This window comes from Lepidochelys kempii, chromosome 15 (assembly GCF_965140285.1).
Source record: "Lepidochelys kempii isolate rLepKem1 chromosome 15, rLepKem1.hap1, whole genome shotgun sequence".
Lineage (NCBI taxonomy): Eukaryota > Metazoa > Chordata > Testudines > Cheloniidae > Lepidochelys > Lepidochelys kempii.
This window is the reverse complement of record NC_136394.1, coordinates 33,305,371-33,328,249: the sequence shown is the minus strand read 5'-3', so window position 1 is coordinate 33,328,249 and position 22,879 is coordinate 33,305,371. Positions and strand designations below refer to the sequence as shown.

Here is a 22,879-nt window from a genome sequence, read left to right as displayed (position 1 = left end):
TATGCCCACAGACCTACTAGAGTTTCTCCAAAGCCTTTGCAAAGAGAGACAAAAAAGAAACAGCATCCAGTTACAACAATCAGAAGCAGTAGGTCGGCACCACTGCCTTCCTTCGCATCTCAGACAAAGTAAGCCCTGCAAACAGAGTATTTTTTTAATCCCTCCATATCCAGCTTCCTCTGGAATGCAGACTTCTTTCATTTAGTAACAAGGTGGAGGCCCTGTCAGAGAGGGTGAAATCTCCAGGTTACTGCAGCTTCAGAGTTCCTGGTTCTCCCATTCCTATTTAAGTACTTTAAAACAAGGGAGAGGGAAACTATCCGCCGGTTCCCAGTCAGGAGTCAAACTGCAGAAGCAGCGAGACCAGTCAGGGGGCTGTTAAAATCGACATTACACGACAACAAACTTGGCCCTTTGTGGCATGACCAGTCACCTCCCTCCCCCGAGGGGCACTCAATGAGACAGGGCAGCCCAGCACCCAGGGGGATCCTACGGACTTTCTGAACGGGCAACTCCCGCAGCTCTCTGCTCGGGCCAGTGCCCTGCCCACGTGGGACGCCAGAGCTCGGTGCCCCGGAGCCGGGGGCTCGCAGGGCCAGGCCCAGCGCAGACAGCAGGGCGGGGGCTGGAGCCCCATGCAGGGCACGTTCCGCCCCGCACACGGCCGGCGCTTCGGGCCCCCTGTCGCCGCCGGGTCCCCCGCAGCCTTGGCGCAGCGAGCAGGCCGAGCCGCCCCGGGGGCCGCGCGGCGCAGCCTCTCCAGCGGCCGGACCCGCCTCCCCGCAGCCCCGGGGACACCAGGTGCGAGGCGCTGACCCCCCGGCCGGGATGAGCCGCGGGGGCAGCGCCTCCCGCTCCGCCCCGGTGCCCTTCCACCCCCCCCGCCCAGGGCGGCCGCCCCGGCGCCCCGAGAGCAGCCCCCAGCCCGGGCTCCGCGGGCCCTGCCCGCCCCCCGCCCGCAGCGCGCACGGGGCAGCCGCCGCTCCCGGCCCAGCGGAGCCATCTTGGGCGCAGGGAGCCGCCGGCCCGGCCCGCCCCGCCCCGGCCCGGCCCGGCCCGGCGCACCGCGCCGCTCACCTGCACGATCTCGCCCTCGGCGCTGAGCGTGGCCCCGGCCCGCGAGAAGCGCCCCTGCAGCCCCGTGGTGTAGGTGGTGTAGTCGCCGCTGGGGCTGGACTCGAAGAGCACCACCTCCACGAACGCCGTCTCCTTGGCCAGCGCGGCGCCCGGGGCCGCGGCCAGCAGCAGCCCGAGCAGCAGCGGCGGCGGCACGGCCGGCCCGGCGCCGGCCCCGCGGCCCCTCATCGCGCGGCGGGACGGGGCAGCGCCCAGCCGCCGCGCATCGCTCGCCAGCGGCTCCAGCTCCGGGCGCCCGGCGGGATGCGGGCGGGTCAGCGCCCCATGGCGGCGGCGGCGGCTCCTCTGCCCCGCGGCGCCCAGCCCCGCGCCTCCGCCTGCCCCTCGCTCCGCTCCGCTCCCCTCGCTCCGGCTCCCGGCCCCCGGCCTGCCTGCCGAGCCGCGTCGCTTTCATCTGCTCCACGTGACAGCTACCGCGGGGTTAGCCCCGCCCCGCGCGCTGACCCGCGCCCGCCCTCCGCTCACGGGCCGGGCCGGGCCGGGCAGCACCAGGCCGGGCCGGGCCGGGCCGGGCAGCACCAGGGCGGTCACGGGCCGGGCAGCACCAGGCCGGGCCGGGCCGGGCAGCACCAGGCCGGGCCGGGCCGGGCCGGGCAGCACCACGGCGGTCACGGGCCGGGCCGGGCCGGGCCGGGCAGCACCAGGCCGGGCCGGGCCGGGCCGGGCAGCACCAGGGCGGTCACGGGCCGGGCAGCACCAGGCCGGGCCGGGCCGGGCCGGGCCGGGCAGCACCAGGCCGGGCCGGGCCGGGCAGCAGCAGGGCGGTCACGGGCCGGGCCGGGCCGGGCCGGGCAGCACCAGGGCGGGCCGGGCCGGGCAGCACCAGGGCGGTCACGGGCCGGGCAGCACCAGGGCGGCCAGGCTGGGCCGGGCCGGGCCGCGCTGCACTGGCGGGGCCCCCGGGGCGCAGAGCGCCGGGCTCGCGGACCCCGCAGCGGGTGGAAAGCCCATTACTTTACGGTGCCTCCGCCCGGACTCGTTAAAAGGTCACCGCTGCTGCCGAGCCGGGCTCTCCGGGGAGGGGCGCGGAAAGGGGCCCTCCCGGTGGCCCCAGCCGGGCTCCGCTCCAGGCACGGGAGGCTCCTGACTGTCTCGACCACGTGCAGGGTCAGGCCTGGACGCTTGGCCTTGCCCGGCTTCCCGGTCAGAGCCCGAGTTTTTCTGAGAAGTGCGAAGTAGTGCAGTGCGGCAGAGAGCTACTCCCAGGGCACTCGGGGAGCAGGAGAGGACCCATAAGGGAAAGCAAAGTAATAGTTCTTGTAGGTTTTAGTCTGAAAACTGACTGCTCAAATGGGCTGCTTCTTACCAAAAAGACTGTTACCTACCTTCCCCTAGCAGCTGTTCTTTGGGAGGGGTTGCACATGTCCACACTGTAGGCATGTACCTGTTTCGGGCAGTCGAGAGAGAACCTTTCCCCAAGCCATACCTGTCTGGGCCGGAGGGGCACTGCCTGCCACTGCCAGCAGTCTAAGACTCCACTAGAGAGGGGAAGGAAGGTAGCTTGTGGAATGGACATTTCAAAGAACAACACTTTGGAAAGGTAGGTCATAGCATAACAGAGTTGGTAGGGACCTCTGGAGGTCATCTAGTCCAACCCCCTGCCCAGAGCAGGACCAATCCCAACTAAATCATCGCAGCCAGGGCTTTGTCAAGCCTGACCTTAAAAACTTCTAAGGAAGGGGATTCCACCACCTCCCTAGGTAACGCATTCCAGTGTTTCACCACCCTCCTAGTGAAAAAGTTTTTCCTAATATCCAACCTAAATCTCCTCCTCTGCAACTTGAGACTATTACTCCTTGTCCTGTCATCTGCTGTCACTGAGAATAGTCTAGATCCATCCTCTTTGGAACCCCCTTTCAGGTAGTTAAAAGCAGCTATCAAATCCCCCCTCACTCTTCTCTTCCGCAGACTAAACAATCCCAGTTCCCTCAGCCTCTCCTCATAAGTCATGTGTTCCAGACCCCTAATCATTTTTGTTGCCCTTCGCTGGACTCTCTCCAATTTTTCCACATCCTTCTTGTCGTGTGGGGCCCAAAACTGGACACAGTACTCCAGATGAGGCCTCACCAATGTCGAATAGAGGGGAACGATCACGTCCCTCGATCTGCTGGCAATGCCCCAAAATGCCATTGGCCTTCTTGCCAACAAGGGCACACTGTTGACTCATATCCAGCTTCTCGTCCACTGTCACCCCTAGGTCCTTCTCTGCAGAACTGCTGCCTAGCCCTTCGGTCCCTAGACTGTAGCGGTGCATTGGATTCTTCCATCCTAAAGGGTAACTGTTTTCCCTTCAAGTGATTGCACATGTCCATTCCACTGTAGGTGACTCACAAGCAGATTAACATGGAGGCAGGCTCAGAGTCTATCTGAACAGTGATTGTAGAACAACCCACCCAAAACGAGCATAGTTCCTGGACTGATGGGAAGTGGTATACTGAGCAGCAGAAGTGTGTACCGGTGACCTGGTTGGTGCTTTGGAAAGGTTTTCAGCAGGTACTTGTGCTAGAAAAGCTGCCTGTGCTCTAATCAAATGAGCCAATAGTCTGGGGGTGACATGCTATTCGCTAACTGGTAGCACAAATAAATGCAAGAGGAAATCCTCTGAGTGGAAACCTGTTTGCCTGTCACCTTGTCCAGCATCACAACAAATAACTTTTTGAGGATCTAAAAAGGGCTGGTGCAGTCCATGTAGAAGACCAATGCTCTCCTCACGTCCACCAAATGAAGCTTCTGTTCATCCATATGCATGTGAGGCTTCAGGGAAAACGGCAGAGAGTCCTGTGGCACCTTATAGACTAACAGACGAATTGGAGCATGAGCTTTCGTGGGTGAATGCCCACTTCGTTGGATGCATGTTTCAGGAAAAATGTTGATAAATAAATTGCCAGATTAACATGGAAATTGGAAACTACCTTTGTCAAGAATTTTGGGTGAGGGCAAAGGTAGACTTTATCCTTATGGAAAACTGTAAAAGGAGATTCTGAAACCAAGGGTCTCAGTTCACCCACTCTCCTTACTGAGGCTACTGCAACCAACCAGAATGCCATAGAGAGGTGGAGGAGGAACCATGGCGCAAGAGGTTCAAAGGAAGTCCCCATTAATTTTGTTAGTACACGATTTAAATCCCATGGGGAACAGGCTCTTGTACTAGAGGGTATCATCTGTCCAACCCTTTTAGAAATCTGATAGTTGTGGGGTTGGGAGAAAAAGTGATCTACTACCCTCCAGTGGGTAGTGGCGCTGAAATCGTATACTTCAGTAGAGCTAACAGTCAGGCCTTGCTGTTTTAGGTGCAACAGATAATCCAGTCTGGTTAATGGAAGCCTGCACTGAAGAGACACTTCTCTGCTGAGACCAGGTAGAAAAATGTTTCCATTTGGCCAGGTAAGTACACCTTGTTGAAGGCTTTCTCCTGTTCTGAAGCACCTTCTGAACATCTTTTGAGCTTTTTTAACTCCTTTCTAGTGGTGTTAGCTGGGAAGTTTCCACACTATTAAATGGAGGGCCTGTAGGTTGGGGTTGAGTAGACTGCAATGGTCTGAAAAATTACATCTGAATCTAATGGGGGAGGTAGAAGGCCTCACTAATAGGTTCAAGAACCAGCGTTGTCGAGGCCATGCTGCTGCTCTTAGAATGAAGCAAGCATGTTTGTGCTTGATCTTGAATAGGACTCTAGGTAGTAATGGAATCGGAGGAAAGGCGTTCAGCAGGGAGTTCATCCGTGATAGCTGGAAAGCATCTGTCAAAGACCCAGGGCTGGAATTCCCTCAGCAGCAGAACAGGAGGCATTTGTTGCAAACAGGTCCATGTGGGAAGTTTCCCCAGAGCTGGAAGATGAGCCTAGCGACATCTGGACCTAGTGACCATTCATGGCGAGGGGACAAAGACCTGCGCAGGTGATCTACTGGTGTGTTCTGCTCTCCTGGGAGGTATCCTTCTGGCACAGCTGGGAGGAACGTGCCCCTCCCTGTCTGTTTACATAAATCATAGTTGCTATATTGTGCTTTAACACTGATAGATTTTTTCCCCAGAATATGTGGCTGGAAGGCAGAGCAAACTAGACTGATAGCACGTAGTTCCCTGACCTTAATATGAGTCCTCAGCTCCTGCAAGGACTACTACCCTTGAGTTTGCAGGGTTCCGATATGTGCCCCCCAACCCAGGGACGAGGTACCCATGACCCACGTAAGCATTGGTTGCAGAGAAACTAAGGGAACTCCTGCATAAAGGGTCTGAGGGTCTGTCCACTGGTCCAGAGAGGACAAAATTACCTCTGGAACACAAATTTCTCTGTCTGGACAATGACAAAAGGGGGCATCCTTGAAGTTTCCTGCGGCATAATCAGGTGAGTTACGTCATGTAGGTACCTGCTGCCATGTGCCCCAGAAGTCTGAGGCAAGCATGCACTGTAGTCTTGGGATGTGCTTTTAGATCCAGTACCAGGTCTCAAAGCATTTGGAACTTTGACTGGGGCAGAAATGCTCTGGTTTGTATGGCATCCAGGAGTGCTCTGATAAACTATTCTTGCACAGGTTTTTAGAATTGATCTGACTTGACTGAGTAAGAGACTCAGTGCATTGAGGGTGCACTGAATTATACCCACACTGGACAGCACTTGAGAGTGCATCCAGCCTGTCACCAACCAATCATCCAGAAGGGGAATGCATGGATTCCCAATCCTCTTAGATACACAACTGCCTTACCTTGCACATTGTGAAAACGCTGACAGACCAAATGGAAGTAGTGTAAATTGGTAATGTGTTTCATTTGCTAGGAACATGATGAACTTGCGGTGGTCTAGAGGGATCACTATATGGAAGTAACCATCCTTTAAGTCGAGGGCAGCATACCAGTAGCCCTGTTCAGGGAAGGAATGATGGCAGCTAGGATAACCCTGGGGATCTTCATTTTCTTCAGGTACTTTTTTAACTCCCTTAGATCTAAAATAGCTCTGAGACCCCCTTTTGTTTTGGGAATAAGGAAATAGCAGGATTAAAAACGGTTCCCACTGAGAAATTGAGGAACTTCCTCTATTGCACCCACTGGAAGGAGAGATTAAACCTGCTGTAAAACGGTGTTGTGAGAGTGGTCCTTGAAGAAGGATGGAGAAGGAGGGGATAGAAACAAACTGAAGTCAATATCCCACATCCACCATGCTTAGGATCCACCGAACCAATGTGACATGAGTCGAAGCACAGAGGAAGCAGGAAAGACAATAGGCAAAGGTAAGGGTAGGAACAGATTCGTCTAAAGTATTGACAAGCCTGTCAGAAATGCATGTTTAGACTGGACCATTGATTGAGAGGAACCTGCTGTTGCAGACAGAGAGGTGGTGGACACTTTCTATAATTCTTGTCCCTCTTTTTTTGGCAGGTCTTGGGCCTGAGGTATAAAGCTCTGATATCTGTGAGCCTTCTGGGGCCAGAATTGCTTCCTCTTCATTGCCAGTGTGTAAATTCCAAGGGACTTCAGTGTTGCCCTGGATTCTTGTAAGCTATGCCACCTATTGTCCATTTTTTCTGAAAAGAGGGATGGACCCTCAAATGGCAAATCCTAGATGGTCTGCTGTACTTCAGGAGGGAGACCAGAAGATTGCAGCCATGAACTTCTCCTCATAGAAATAGCAGATGTCATGGAACAAGCTACTGAGTCTGCCACATCCTAACTGTCTTGAAGAGCTATCCTTGCACCCCCGCTTACCCTCCTCTATCCTGAGCCAGCGCCTGCCTGGAATCCTCTGGTAGCGTGTCTTTAAACTTCAGGATGTTTTCTCATAGGGTAAAATCATAGCAATTTAGGAGGGCTTGCCAGTTAACAATTCTTGGCTGCAGAGTGTCTGTTGAATAAGTTTATGACCAAACAGGTCCAGCCTCTCTGATTCCTTACTCTTCAGCGTCAATGCTTGGTGACCCTCATTCTCCTGCTCATGAGCTGATGCCACCACCAAAGGGCCTGGGGGTGCGTGAGAGTAGAGGGGTTTGAAGCCCTTAGAAGGGACACAGTAGCTCCTCTGTGCCTGTTTCGCTGTAGGCGGAAGGGAAGAAGGGGTCTGTCAAAGTGTTTTAACCGGTTCTAGAATTGCTTCATTACCTTGGAAGTACCACTCTGGTGGGTCTCACAGAAGCTAAAGTATCCACTAGCTTGGGAGATTTAATAGCCAGAGCTTCGCGAACCAGCTGAGCGGCGGAGAACCAGCTGAGCAGCGGGGACAGCAGAGCAGCACACAGCAGGAGTTTGCCTGGGACTGGTAAGTATCCGAGTCTGTGTTTGTTTGCTTGCTGAGGAAGTATCCGAGCGTGTGTTTGCTGGGGGGGCAGTGTGAGAGCCTGAGTGAGTGTCTGATTGGCTGCTAGCCTGCAGGGGGCGGGCAGTAGGGTGTCTGTTTGTTTGCGACAGGGAAGCCTGGCTGTTTAAAAATAGCCAGAGCTTCGCGAACCAGCTGAGCGGCGGAGAACCAGCTGAGCAGCGGGGACAGCAGAGCAGCACACAGCAGGAGTTTGCCTGGGACTGGTAAGTATCCGAGTCTGTGTTTGTTTGCTTGCTGAGGAAGTATCCGAGCGTGTGTTTGCTGGGGGGGCAGTGTGAGAGCCTGAGTGAGTGTCTGATTGGCTGCTAGCCTGCAGGGGGCGGGCAGTAGGGTGTCTGTTTGTTTGCGACAGGGAAGCCTGGCTGTTTAAAAATAGCCAGAGCTTCGCGAACCAGCTGAGCGGCGGAGAACCAGCTGAGCAGCGGGGACAGCAGAGCAGCACACAGCAGGAGTTTGCCTGGGACTGGTAAGTATCCGAGTCTGTGTTTGTTTGCTTGCTGAGGAAGTATCCGAGCGTGTGTTTGCTGGGGGGGCAGTGTGAGAGCCTGAGTGAGTGTCTGATTGGCTGCTAGCCTGCAGGGGGCGGGCAGTAGGGTGTCTGTTTGTTTGCGACAGGGAAGCCTGGCTGTTTAAAAATAGCCAGAGCTTCGCGAACCAGCTGAGCGGCGGAGAACCAGCTGAGCAGCGGGGACAGCAGAGCAGCACACAGCAGGAGTTTGCCTGGTAGTTCGCCTGGAGGGAGCCCAGTGAGGCTTACGTCTTGCAAACTGCTCTGAGGAAGCTCATAGTAGGAAGGTGATATGGAAGGGGGGGGTTCAGCTGTTGTGACCTGCACTGGATGTTCCATGTTTGTCTTTCTTCCACAGGACAGAAGCGACTTTGTCTGTACGAAGTGCAAGCTGGTCTCCATATTGGAAGAGAAGATTGAAGGTCTGGAGCAACAGATAACAACCCTGCGTTGCATACGGGAAACTGAGGATTTCCTGGACGAAACTCAGGATAGGCTTCTAGGGGCACAAAGCTCTACAGATATAGAGCAGGTTGCACAGAGGAGCCAAGAGACCAGTGAAGAAGCTTGGCAACATGTGACCTCCAGAAGAGGTAAGCGGAATGTCCGGGTTCCAGTAACACAGACACAGGTAACTAACCGCTTTCATGTTCTCTCCACAGGTATCGTTGCGGAGAGTGGACCAGATGATATGTCTGGGGCGAGAAAGCAGAAGGAGACTCCGCTGGTTGGAAGGCATGAGATGCGCTGTCCTGAGGTTGGGGGTTCCACGACCACCACCCCCAAGAGGAGAAGGCGGGTGGTGGTGGTCGGGGACTCTCTCCTCCGGGGGACTGAGTCATCTATCTGCCGCCCTGACCGGGAAAACCGAGAAGTCTGCTGCTTGCCAGGGGCTACGATTCGTGATGTGACGGAGAGACTGCCGAGACTCATCAAGCCCTCGGATCGCTACCCCTTCCTGCTTCTCCACGTGGGCACCAATGATACTGCCAAGAATGACCTTGAGCGGATCACTGCGGACTATGTGGCTCTAGGAAGAAGAATAAAGGAGTTGGAGGTGCAAGTGGTGTTCTCATCCATCCTCCCCGTGGAAGGAAAAGGCCTAGGTAGGGAGCGTCGAATCGTGGAAGTCAACGAATGGCTACGCAGATGGTGTCGGAGAGAAGGCTTTGGTTTCTTTGACCATGGGATGGTGTTCCATGAAGGAGGAGTGCTGGGTAGAGACGGGCTCCATCTTACGAAGAGAGGGAAGAGCATCTTTGCCAGCAGGCTGGCTAACCTAGTGAGGAGGGCTTTAAACTAGGTTCACCGGGGGAAGGAGACCAAAGCCCTGAGGTAAGTGGGAAAGCGGGATACCGGGAGGAAGCACAGGCAGGAATGTCTGTGAGGGGAGGGCTCCTGCCTCATACTGGCAATGAGGGGCGATCAACAGGTTATCTCAAGTGCTTATATACAAATGCACAAAGCCTTGGAAACAAGCAGGGAGAACTGGAGGTCCTGGTGATGTCAAGGAACTATGACGTGATCGGAATAACAGAGACTTGGTGGGATAACTCATATGACTGGAGTACTGTCATGGATGGTTATAAACTGTTCAGGAAGGACAGGCAGGGCAGAAAAGGTGGGGGAGTAGCACTGTATGTAAGGGAGCAGTATGACTGCTCAGAGCTCCGGTACGAAACTGCAGAAAAACCTGAGTGTCTCTGGATTAAGTTTAGAAGTGTGTGCAACAAGAGTGATGTAGTGGTGGGAGTCTGCTATAGACCACCGGACCAGGGGGATGAGGTGGATGAGGCTTTCTTCCGGCAGCTCACGGAAGCTACTAGATCGCATGCCCTGATTCTCATGGGTGACTTTAATTTTCCTGATATCTGCTGGGAGAGCAATACAGCGGTGCATAGACAATCCAGGAAGTTTTTGGAAAGCGTAGGGGACAATTTCCTGGCGCAAGTGCTAGAGGAGCCAACTAGGGGGGGTGCTTTTCTTGACCTGCTGCCCACAAACCGGGTAGAATTAGTGGGGGAAGCAAAAGTGGATGGGAATCTGGGAGGCAGTGACCATGAGTTGGTTGAGTTCAGGATCCTGACGCAGGGAACAAAGGTAAGCAGCAGGATACGGACCCTGGACTTCAGGAAAGCAGACTTCGACTCCCTCAGGGAACGGATGGCCAGGATCCCCTGGGGGACTAACTTGAAGGGGAAAGGAGTCCAGGAGAGCTGGCTGTATTTCAAGGAATCCCTGTTGAGGTTACAGGGACAAACCATCCCGATGAGTCGAAAGAATAGTAAATATGGCAGGCGACCAACTTGGCTTAATGGTGAAATCCTAGCGGATCTTAAACATAAAAAAGAAGCTTACAAGAAGTGGAAGGTTGGACATATGACCAGGGAAGAGTATAAAAATATTGCTCGGGCATGTAGGAATGTTATCAGGAGGGCCAAATCGCACCTGGAGCTGCAGCTAGCCAGAGATGTCAAGAGTAACAAGAAGGGTTTCTTCAGGTATGTTGGCAACAAGAAGAAAGCCAAGGAATGTGTGGGCCCCTTACTGAATGAGGGAGGCAACCTAGTGACAGAGGATGTGGAAAAAGCTAATGTACTCAATGCTTTTTTTGCCTCTGTTTTCACTAACAAGGTCAGCTCCCAGACTGCTGCGCTGGGCATCACAAAATGCGGAAGAGATGGCCAGCCCTCTGTGGAGATAGAGGCGGTTAGGGACTATTTAGAAAAGCTGGACGTGCACAAGTCCATGGGGCCGGACGAGTTGCATCCGAGAGTGCTGAAGGAATTGGCGGCTGTGATTGCAGAGCCACTGGCCATTATCTTTGAAAACTCGTGGCGAACCGGGGAAGTCCCGGATGACTGGAAAAAGGCTAATGTAGTGCCAATCTTTAAAAAAGGGAAGAAGGAAGATCCTGGGAACTACAGGCCAGTCAGCCTCACCTCAGTCCCTGGAAAAATCATGGAGCAGGTCCTCAAAGAATCAATCCTGAAGCACTTGCATGAGAGGAAAGTGATCAGGAACAGCCAGCATGGATTCACCAAGGGAAGGTCATGCCTGACTAATCTAATCGCCTTTTATGATGAGATTACTGGTTCTGTGGATGAAGGGAAAGCAGTGGATGTATTGTTTCTTGACTTTAGCAAAGCTTTTGACACGGTCTCCCATAGTATTCTTGTCAGCAAGTTAAGGAAGTATGGGCTGGATGAATGCACCATAAGGTGGGTAGAAAGCTGGCTAAATTGTCGGGCTCAACGGGTAGTGATCAATGGCTCCATGTCTAGTTGGCAGTCGGTATCAAGTGGAGTGCCCCAGGGGTCGGTCCTGGGGCCGGTTTTATTCAATATCTTCATAAATGATCTGGAGGATGGTGTGGATTGCACTCTCAGCAAATTTGCGGATGATACTAAACTGGGAGGACTGGTAGATACGCTGGAGGGGAGGGATAGGATACAGAAGGACCTAGACCAATTGGAAGATTGGGCCAAAAGGAATCTGATGAGGTTCAATAAGGATAAGTGCAGGGTCCTGCACTTAGGACGGAAGAACCCAATGCACAGCTACAGACTAGGGACCGAATGGCTAGGCAGCAGTTCTGCGGAAAAGGACCTAGGGGTGACAGTGGACGAGAAGCTGGATATGAGTCAGCAGTGTGCCCTTGTTGCCAAGAAGGCCAATGGCATTTTGGGATGTATAAGTAGGGGCATAGCGAGCAGATCGAGGGACGTGATCGTTCCCCTCTATTCGACATTGGTGAGGCCTCATCTGGAGTACTGTGTCCAGTTCTGGGCCCCACACTTCAAGAAGGATGTGGATAAATTGGAGAGAGTCCAGCGAAGGGCAACAAAAATGATTAGGGGACTGGAACACATGAGTTATGAGGAGAGGCTGAGGGAGCTGGGATTGTTTAGCCTGCAGAAGAGAAGAATGAGGGGGGATTTGATAGCTGCTTTCAACTACCTGAAAGGGGGTTCCAAAGAGGATGGCTCTAGACTGTTCTCAATGGTAGCAGATGACAGAACGAGGAGTAATGGTCTCAAGTTGCAGTGGGGGAGGTTTAGATTGGATATTAGGAAAAACTTTTTCACTAAGAGGGTGGTGAAACACTGGAATGCGTTACCTAGGGAGGTGGTAGAATCTCCTTCCTTAGAGGTTTTTAAGGTCAGGCTTGACAAAGCCCTGGCTGGGATGATTTAACTGGGAATTGGTCCTGCTTTGAGCAGGGGGTTGGACTAGATGACCTTCTGGGGTCCCTTCCAACCCTGATATTCTATGATTCTATGATTTCTTATGGACCGATTCCACATGAACATCTAAAACTGAGGCCACCTTTTTAAGCAGTTCTTGGTGAGCACTGTTATCCTCTGGTGATGGAGAATCGCTCGCCATCTCTACAGCCTCATCTGGTGATAAGGAAAACGACACACCAGGATGCTGAGGCAATGGCTGGTTTGCCACTTACAGTGCAGGAACTGTCTGAGCAATTTCAAGTTGCTCAGTACCAGGCATCAGAGAACGTTGCCTGTGATGCCAATGATCTTGATGCATCCTTGGGGAAATAGACTCAGACAGGTGAGGAAAAGTCCTAGCACAGGCAGGGACACCCCTCGGTGGACAGACCTGGTGACTGTGGTCCCAGGGTTATGCATGCCCTTTCCCTTGTGACATGTCCACTGCTGGGACAATCCGGGGCTCTGATGGAAGGTGTAAGGTTCTTTTCTGGTATGAGACACAAAAGACTCCACTTCCAAATCCGACAAAGATAACTGAATCCTATGGTAACGGAGGAGCAGAACCCAGGTGGACAGGAGACAGATAAGTGAACCCAGAGGCAGCAGTGCCAGGGATATTAACAGCAGCTTGCCCCTGGAGTGGACTGACTTCCGAGGGACCAGGAGCAGCATCGGTAACGCATGCTCTTGCGGAGCTGGCATAGGCACTAGACACTGCACTGGCTGGAACCCTTCCTCCATCACCAGGGACATTGGTGTTGAGAGGTTAAGTAATTCTCTGGCCACAGCATATGCTTCTGGCATTGCTGGTGTCAGGATTGGGTCTTGGGTCTGACCAATAGAAACTTCAGGGGCTAGCTTTGGCAGACACGGCACAGGTTCTGCAGTAGATGCATCCCCTATTGTGGCAGAGGCATACTGTGGGGAACGCTCCCCCTCGGAATCCCTCCCAGACATCTTGCTTTTGTCCTGCCTCGGTTATGAAGATCTTGCTGGACAAGGTACCGTGTCCTTGGTAGATCTGTCTCCTCTTCAGCATCGGAGACAGAGAATGGGGTGCTAAAGACATCTCAGGAGGCACATGCTGCATCAGTAGTGCTGCACTTGGAGTGCACCCTGAACCCAACGGCTCCCAGGGAGGGCGAAGTGCCACCTCCGTAAGGAGACAGATCTCACTGTTCTGCCTCTTTTTGAGCAAGGCTTAAATCATCTGCAAATGTGACCTTTGTCACTTGGTGTGGGACTCCCCCAGACGTCTCAGGCAGCTGGGATGTGGGTCATGGACCAGCATCATTCTGGCACACGACCAGCAGGACTTGAACCCCAGCGAGCCAGAAATGGCTCCAGTCCCAGTATCAAGTAATTAAACTTGGTCCAAAAGGGACCCAAACAACTAAAACCTAATATTAATGCTACGCTATATCTAATTAACTACTAAGTACTAAATGAGAAAACAAGCTATATACAAAGAGAGAGGAAAATAAACTTGCCATCGCAATACTGGATGGAAGCGTTCCAACAACCATCACTGGCGATAAGAAGGAACTGAGGGGGGTCGGGGCGGCTCCACCCTCTTATATGGGCACACGGTGGTGCACAGATGTTGTAGGCACTAGAGCTGTCCCAACAGGTACAATTGAGGGAAAAAGTTCTCCGATAACTGCATGAGGCGCACAGTCACATACAGTGAATGGACATGTGCAATCACTCAAAGAACCCCTTCGTTGTATTCAGAGTGGCACAAGGTTGCTTAACTGAACAAAGATTTTAATGGGATTTACTCATGTTAGCACTGGTAAGTCACTGTTCAGTGCCCATCCATCTAGATTCTTGTACTGTGCCCATCACCATAGTATCCAAGCTTTATATGGTGATTAGGCATTTATAAGATGCCTCTAAAAACATTGTCATAGATATCTGACTCTTGAGTGAGCTGACTTCTAATTGAGGTGAAGAGTCATCAACACAATAGTTAAAAATACTGCAACTGGAACTTGATTATGGTTGATGATGCACAAGCCAACAAGAACTAGGATGACCAGACAGCAAATGTGAAAAATCGGGACAGGGGGTAATTGGAGCCTACATAAGAAAAAGACCCAAAAATCGGGACTGTCCCTATAAAATCAGGACATCTGGTCACCCTAACAAGAACTCAGCTGACTTCCACATCCCACTGCAGTCTGTAGTGCTAGCATCTGCTTAGTTTACAAGCTGGATTTCATTTTTCAGGCTCATTGTTTATAGATATATGCTCAGATAGTACGTGCCTTATAAGAGGCTAGCTAGGTAGGCATGACAGAATCATGGAATCCCATGAAGCTACATTTATGGTCACTTTTCAGACTATAGCCACAAGTTAAGTAAATACCATTCTAATTTGATACACCTTGAACGATTGACTTATATGTAATTTTCACACTTAGAAATTCAAATGAAAGACTAATTTCTTTTGATGGCATTTTACCCCTTCTTGGTACATGTACTACACTATTTTTATTTATACAATGCCAAAAAGTGCGCTTGGCAGCTAGAGATTTCTTGGTGTGTGCAGTTGTTACCTGAAGGGTGATTAGATATTTGATCTCCAGGTTGATATATTCTGATTATATGATCAACTCAGACACATATAGGGTCCCTTCACGTCCGTCCAATAAATAATGGAAAGGGACACCCCCTACCTCTCAATCTTCAAATTTACCAACACACGACAAATGACCTGCAGGTGGGACACCGGAGTTCTGTTGCACTCTCACTGACAGAGCGTAATGGTTTCTAACTGTAAAACCTACTTCTCCCTGAGTCAACTAAACCGGTTTTGCCATCTGTACCTAGCTTCCCCGGGGCATGGTGTGGGGAGGTGGGAAATAGTCCATACTCATGCAATCTGCCAAATTCAATTAATCCTGCTGCTTCTTCCCTCTTCCCCAGGTTGAACTAGTTTAGGCCAACTCTAACAGGACTCCGCTGCCTTACCTGCTCTTCTGAAACCCAAAAGGCTTCCAGTAGGAGCAGCAGCAGCTTCTCTTCTCTTCCCCTCCAATAAGCCATTGTTTGAGGGATGCAAAGTGTGCCAGCCTATGAGGAGTGAGGCTGCTCAAGGCCTGCTCTCCTCCTTCCTCTGCCCTGTGACAAATGTGATGGTCTTAGCTACTCTCCCATCCCCAAGAGGCATCTGCTTCTGAGCAGCTCAGCTTCCTTCCTCCAAAGTCTCTCTCTCCTGCTTTTAAGGAGGGAAGAGGAAGAGAGGAGTAAGGGAAGAGTCTCTCCTCCTCCCTTCCTCACCCCCACCAAGCAACTAATTCTTGTCTGCAGAAGACAACCTTAATTGGGGGATAAAGCCTGAATCAGTAGCAGTGCAGAATGCACCCCAAACTACAGGGGCTTTGAGAACTCTAGGGATATCCCTTCCCAGTAGAGACTTCCACCCTAGAGAGCCTCCCAGAAATAAGTTGTTAATGCATGGAATGTTTACTAATTTGCATATGAAAGGCAGTGATGTGAAAGCCCTTTTTAGTTGCAATATGATTGCTAATTAAAGTGATTGTGAGCAGCTTACTTTATTAAATCCACACTTTGTCATGTTTGAAGATCCAGTCTACACTACTCCATGTTTTGTAACCAGTTCATGATATTCATGTGACCCAGTTAAGTCCATGTGTCTGTGTTGTGAAAAAGCAGCAATGTTTTTTGGGGACAGGAAGAGTGCTAACCTTGCAACCTAGCCTCGTTTATGATCAGTGCATTCTCCAAAAAGATGAGCTATCTGCACTCTGCCTTAGCAGGGGAGAGAAGGCCCAGACAGCAGCAAATGTGGGGATACTTTCTGGGACACCACCCTGAGAAAAGAGTTAGGTAACAGGCAACCCAATTGGGAAGTCTTTTCTATACAGCAAAATAATGAATGTTAGCTGATTACAAGATCACCATGTGACAGCCTAGACCACTGACACTCATGGTACATCATGACCTGCTATGGTTATTAACTATATCAAACATGTTGAATGTGGAACACAAGCCACATTTAGAACCAATTATGCCACTACCTACTTAGAAGCTCTTAACCAAGGAAGCAATTGCCAAGATGGTGATCTAAGCCCTGAGGTAAGTGGGGAAGTGGGATACCGGGAGGAAACACAAGGAGGAGGGTGCAAGGGGGGGCACCTGATTCATACTGAGAAAGCAGGGCACTCAGCTAGTTATCTTAGGTGCATGTACATGAACGCCAGAAGCCTGGGAAACAAGCAGGAAGAATTGGAAGTCCTGGCACAGTCAAAGAACTATGATGTGATTGGAATAACAGAGACTTGGTGGGGTAGCTCACATGACTGGAGCACTGTCATGGATGGGTAAAGGGAGGAAAGTTGGGGGAGTTGCACTGTGTGTAAGAGAGCAGCATGATTGCGCAGAGCTCCAATATGAAACTGGAGAAAAGCCTGTTGAGAGTCTTTGGGTTAAGTTTAGAAGCGAGAGCAACAAGGGTGATGTCACAGTGGGCATGAGCTATAGACCACCAGACCAAAAGGAAGAGGTAGACAAGGCTTTCTTCGGACAATTAACTGAAGTTTCCAGAACTCATGCCCTGGTTCTAATGGGGGACTTCAATCACCCTGACATTTGCTGGGAGAGCAATGTAATAATCCACATTCACAAGGGAGCCAAATTAAGGTTGCATGGGCAACCTTGATTCTGATATTTCCTAACTTTTGAGTAGTTGATAGTGTAACCTTAATTTGCATGTGTATAATTAGATGACTTTTTTAGATTGTATTGCATCCTTCTGCCACCCCTCATGCCTTTAGTCTATGTTGCCTACTTTAACTGTAAGATCGTCAGGGCAGGGAACAGTCCTATCTAATGCAAGTTGCACAGTTAAGAAGCACTTCAGTTTGCATCACTTAAGAGCCAACCAGTACCAGCTACCATTGATTTTAAGGGGTTAAGATCCCACACCCCACTTTAGAAATTTACCCATAATGTTCCAAGTAGACACACAGGCAGCAACGTTTATAGTTAAGAATAAACACTGTCTGTGACATGGTGCCCAGGAGTTTATGTACATCCTGGCATATTTGTGCTGCAGTATCCAACAATAATGCTAGAAGAGTTCGAGTCTCAGCTCAAAATTAAACAGGAAACTAAGATGATTAGTATCATTTCATATCAATACTGATAATGTGAATAAGTTTAAGTTCTGTGGAAAGCTGCAGTAAACCTTAGATCAGGGGTGGCCAACCTGATCCTGAGAAGGAGCCAGAATTTACCAATGTACATTGCCAAAGAGCCACAGTAATATGTCAGCAGCTCCCCATCCACTCCCCAGTCCCTAGTGCCTCCCTTCTGCCGGCAGCCCCCAACAATCAGCACCTACTCCCCCTACCCACCGCAGTCAGCTGTTTCACCTGTGCAGGAGGCTGGGGGGAGGGAGGAGGAGCAAGGGCATGGCAGGCTAAGGGGCAGGGGCCTTGAGGGAACGGGTGGAGTGAGGACAGGGCTTGGGGCAGAGCAGAGGGTTGAGCAGTGAACACCCCCCAGCACATTGGAAAGTTAGCATCCGTAGCTCCAGCCCCAGAATTAGTGCCTAGGTAAGGAGCCGCATGTTAACCTCTGAAGAGCCGCATGCAGCTCCAGAGCCACAGATTGGCGACCCCACCTTAGATAAAATAAATACAAATGCCTTCTTGTGGGGGCATGGATCAACATTCATATTACACTCCCTGTCAGGACCTAGCCCTTGCCAGGGAAGCAAATGATCCAACCAGTGGAACAAATTCGGTGATGAATTCTAGTCGAATGCCACCTGAGGCATGTTGCGCATATGCTAAAAAGAAGAAGAAGGCCGCCTTGTTAAGAGAAAAGGGGGCAACATGTAAGAACACTTGGAGCTTGTCTATACTTACGGCTAGATTGGCACTGCTCCGATTGATGCAGCAGTGCTGATTTAGCGGGTCTGGTGAAGACCTGCAAAGTTGATGGTAGAGCGCTCTCCCATTGACGTCTGTACTCCAGCTCCCCGCAAGGTGGAAGTCAAGTCAGCAGGAGAGTGTTTCCGTTGACACAGCGCTGTGTAGACACTGCTGCAAGTTGATCTAAGTTACCTCGACTTCAGTTATGTAACTTAGATCAACTTGCAGCGTTAATGTAGACCAACCCTTAGTAAGTAGCGCTAGACAGAGAGAAAACAGTTACTCACCTTTCATAACTGTTCTTTGAGATGTGTTGCATGTGTCCATTACCCTGGGCACATGTCTCATGCACCTGTGCTGGAGAGTTTTCCTTAGCAATACCAAAGGGGCAATGTGCCCTGGTGCTCCTCACCAAGGTTACCTAGGGTGGGGCTGCCCCAAACCCCTTCAGTTCCTGCACATGGACCGTTGGCCCATGTAATGGATATGGACATCGCAATGAACAGTTACAAAAGGTGAGTAACCATTCTCTCGGCTTTAAGTGATTACATACATAAGAATGGCCATGCTGGGTCAGACCAAAGGTCCATCTAGCCCAGTATCCTGTCATCCGACAGTGGCCAATGCCATGTGCCCCAGAGGGAATGAACAGGTCATCATCAGGTGATCCATCCTCTCTTGCCCATTCCCAGTTTCTGGCAAACAGAGGCTAGGGACACCTGTTACACTAGGTGACACCCAACCCAAGCGGTTTCCAGTGGAGGAGGGGCTAGGAATCTCGTCTGAAGAGAGACTGCAGAATTCTTTCCTCATATTAGCATCTTCCCCAATGTGTTAGTAACCATATAACATCTAGCAAAGATGTGACCATTGGAACATGTTGCTGCTTTGCAACAAACACCATGGATGCTGAGTGAGCTCTGGTTGAATGTGCAGACCACAACTTTTCCAGAGGGAGGGTAACACTCTTGCCATTGCAACACATGATGCAGCTGATGATCCATTTGGGCAGCTGTTGTGCTGGTACGGAATGCCCCCTCATTCAATCTGCCTATGAGACAAATAGTTAGGAAGAGACCCAAATGGGGTTTGTTCTGTCTAGATAAAGAGGTAGGGTTCAGCTAATAACCAGAGTAATACTTTTTTGTTTGTCTTTATGAGCGTGTGGCTTAGTCAGAACTGGTGAATGTACAGACTGGCTGAGATGCAAAATCAGATACTGCTTGGAGAGGAACTCAGAATGCTGCCAAGCTCTACCTTTCAGAAAAAAACAATGTATAGAGAGTCCATTACTAGGGCATGCAGTTCTTCTGTGCCCTTCATGGATGGGATGGCTACTACAGATACCACTTTTGCTGAAAGATGTGACCATGAGTAGAAGTTGGATCCAAAGCAGCTGATAACACAAAATGCAAATCCCATTGTGGGGCAAGGTCCCTAATAAGTGGAATCTGGAAGTCATTGGATTAGGGAAAACAAGCTCCCTGTGATCGGAGAGTGGATTGCTGAGATTGTGCCCAAGTGTACTGTGATTTTTTAGATGTTAACAAGTCCAAGATCTTTTGATTTACGACCTGTATAGGTGACACCATGGCTAGTTCCGCAGATAGCCATTTTTACTTACTAAGTTAAGTAGCCCTTGTAGAGGGCTGCTTCTGAATGATGTATTTCCTCAGGATCTAGTGACCAAGGAACCAGGCTATGAGGTTCAGATGCAACACCCATCTGTGATCTTGCAATCTCGGGTCCTTGCCTGGAGACAGAGGAAGAGGTTCCTTGACTGATAGCTAGCAGAAGTCCAAATACAACTATTTTTTTCCCCTGGCTTCAGAAGTGGTATCAAGGAGCTGAAAGGCATGCTTTGCCTTCAGTACCAGAAGGGCTAGCCTCTGCAGATGAAGAGGCTTGCATGGAGGACTGTGATGATGTGGAAGCTTTCCCTTTCTTTGGCTTCACAGGCCCAAGCAGCTCTAAGCACTTATGTCTCCTCAAGGACTGTAGTGCCTTAGTGAAGGGGATCTCCTTTCCTGGCTTTCTGGGAAGGCTAGAGAGTACTTCTGGCCAGGAATGAACTCCCTCCAACTGACTGCAATGGTCCCAGTACCAGGGAAAGGGCAATCTCTGTAAGGATATATCTGAGGTGTTCTTAGTATCTGGTCACCAAGTTGGACACTGGGTCCTGACATAGCCATAGGTGCCGACTCCATGGGTGCTCCAGGGCTGGAGTACCCATGGGGAAAAATTGGTGGGTGCTCTGCACCCACCGGCAGCTCCCCGCTACGTCTCCCCGCCCCAGCTCACCTTCACTCTGCCTCCTCCCCTGAGTGCACCGCATCCCACTTCTCCCCCTAGCTCCCAGTGCTTGCCGCCACAAAACAGCACTGGGGGGGGGGGCATGGCTTCCATTCCCTGTTGTCCATGCCTAGCTTTTGGCAAACAGAGGCTAGGGACAACATCCCTGCCCATCCTAGCTAATAGCCATAGATGGACCTATCCTCCATGAACTTATCTAGTTCTTTTTTGAACCCTGTTATAGTCTTGGCCTCCACAACATCCTCTGGCAAAGAGTTCCACCGTTCAAAATTAGCAAATCACATTCCACATTGAGGACTATGGAAATGTCTAGTTAGCATTTTTAAAAACAAAATAATTTGCTTGCAATGTAGTATAACCATATTGGTCCCAGGATATGAGAGACACAAGGTGGGTGAAGTAATATCTTTTGTTGGACCAAATTCTGTTGGTGAAAAAGACAAACTTTCTAGCTTACACAGAGCTCTTCTTCAGGTCACTTTGTTATTCCAAGCACAAAAACTCAAGACTTCTTTTGTTTCCCCTATCTTACATAATGTAAATGCAGTTCAAATTTCTTTAGCCTTTCCAGAAAGTTGCCTTTATATTGACAGACTACATTCATTACCCTATATTTCTCCAGTACATGGAAATATGAAAATGTATACTACATAAAGATGAAGTCTAGTAGCTGATATTATGGCAAACAAACTTATTTCTAAAGGTGTAGCACATTTTTACTCAAATGATTTCTAACAAAAAAAAATTGTTAAAAGAACACACAAGCCTTTCTGTGCTTCCTGACAATCTACTATTCTTATACTGATATGATGTTATTTTAAATTCTCAATTTTACAATAATTAGAACATTTTATCAAGACTCCAGAGGAGGAGTAAGACTTTCACTCTGATTGCAGTTTTAATTTAAATGTAATAGACTTTTGCAGCACATCACCCTAAAATCGACCATGATAAAGGAAATAAGGAAAGTTGTCGCCAAACTTGACTATGAACCAGGTTAAAAATTCTTCTAGATTCAAGGGAATCTGGAATTTCCATTTGCTCGTGCTTAACTATCGACTCAGTCAAACCTTGCAGAGCTAGTTCATCTCTTTGCAGAAAGAAGAAAATCTGGTACTAGAGGCTGCTCAGATAACAAGGAAAAGCAGTTATTATTCTGGTCTATAACATGACATGTTGCCAAACCATTAGCTTGCCCAGTGAGCATCAGTTAGACCAGCGCTACTGATCGCAAGGAGGTTTGGTACTTCAGAATATGGCAACCAGCTCCCCCTGCTGGTCAGCAGTACGTTTGTATATGCTGCTCACAAAGGCTCAAGTGTACTCGTAGGTTGTATGGCATAAGTGGTGTTGAGATTGTTTCTCCTTCTATCACCTGGCATTAAGACGTGAGCTCCCCGCTGCGTTGCTATCTTAGTCCTGAAGCAGCAGAGGAATTCAGAAACAAAGTGATCAAGGGCATTGGAAGTGACAAGATTGAGAACTTAATCAGCGATTCAAGCAGGCCTTGAAAAGTCCCACTTGCCACTGGTGAGGTGAACTTCCCCTGGTGAGTCTAGAGTAGGGGTGGGCAAACCTTTGTCCTGAGGGCCACATCTGGGTATGGAAATTGTATGGTGGGCCATGAATGCTCACAAAATTGGGGGTTGGGGTGCAGGAAGGTGTGAAGGCTGGGGCTAGGGGTTGGGGGTACAGGAGCGTGCTCGGGGCTGGGATTGAGGGGTTTGGAGGGAGGGATGGGGATCAGGGCTGGGGTAGGGGGTAGAGGTGCAGGAGGGGATCAGGGTGCAGGCTCCGGGCAGTGCTTACCTCAAGCGTCTCCCAGAAGCAGCAGCTTGTCCCCCCTCCAGCTCCTACAGGGAGGCACGGCCAAGTCGTTCTGTGCACCGCCCTGTCCACAGGTGCCACCCCTGCAGCTCCCATGGGCCACAGTTCCCGGCCAATGGGAGCTGTGGGGGGGGCAGCATGCAGAGCCCCTTGGCTGTCCCTACATGTCGGAGCCGGAGTGGGGACATGCCACTGCTTCTGGGAGCCGTGTGAAGCATAGCAAGCCCCCAACCCCACTCCCCGGTGGAAGCTCGAGGGCCATAGTTTGCCCGCCTGGGCCGTAGTCTGCCCGCCCCAGTCTAGTGGCTGATTCTATCAGCTTCTGAAGAACCTTCATTTTTTAGTATTAAGCTAAAATTAAGCTAAATTTCTGGCCTCTACAGTTCTGAAGTAAGCCTTCCAAAGGGGAGAATGTCTCTGTCTCTTTGTTTAGACATGCAGACAGTCTATGATTTTAGAAATAAGCTCTTCCTGGTGGTATTGCAAGGACAGAGGGTTAGTTACCAGCCTTGATAAGAACATAAGAATAGCTGTACTGGGTCAGACTAATGGTCCATCTCGCCCAGCACCCTGTCTTCCAGCAGCGGCCAGTGCAGGTGCTTCAGAGGGAATAAACAGAACAAGACAATTACTGAGTGATCCATCTATC

The 22,879-nt window shown here is 50.7% G+C and overlaps 1 protein-coding gene and 1 long non-coding RNA gene across 9 annotated transcripts in view; one reads left to right on the top strand and one right to left on the bottom strand.

Annotated features, from left to right (window-relative positions):
• The window catches only part of ZNRF3 (zinc and ring finger 3), a 220,290-nt gene extending 218,700 nt beyond the window's left edge, over positions 1-1,590 (bottom strand). For all 3 annotated transcript variants that reach the window (XM_073312246.2, XM_073312244.2, XM_073312242.2), the window contains exon 1: positions 1,078-1,590. In XM_073312246.2, coding sequence (XP_073168347.1) covers positions 1,078-1,305 — 228 coding nt within the window. In that variant the 5' untranslated portion in view covers positions 1,306-1,590. The remainder of the gene's footprint in view (positions 1-1,077) is intronic.
• Positions 1,591-2,011: 421 nt separating this feature from the next.
• LOC140898476 (uncharacterized) lies at positions 2,012-18,203 on the top strand. Of its 6 annotated transcripts, none has more exons than XR_012154993.2 (5): positions 2,012-3,630; positions 4,428-5,033; positions 5,912-6,054; positions 6,511-6,626; positions 15,116-18,203. It is a non-coding gene; the product is annotated as an uncharacterized LOC140898476 (long non-coding RNA). The 6 variants fall into 6 exon arrangements; XR_012154996.2 differs by lacking the exon at positions 6,511-6,626 and adding an exon at positions 5,241-5,482 and having other exon boundaries at positions 4,428-5,066; XR_012154995.2 differs by lacking the exon at positions 6,511-6,626 and having other exon boundaries at positions 2,012-2,677; positions 3,460-3,630; positions 15,116-18,202.
• The last annotated feature ends 4,676 nt before the right edge of the window (positions 18,204-22,879 follow it).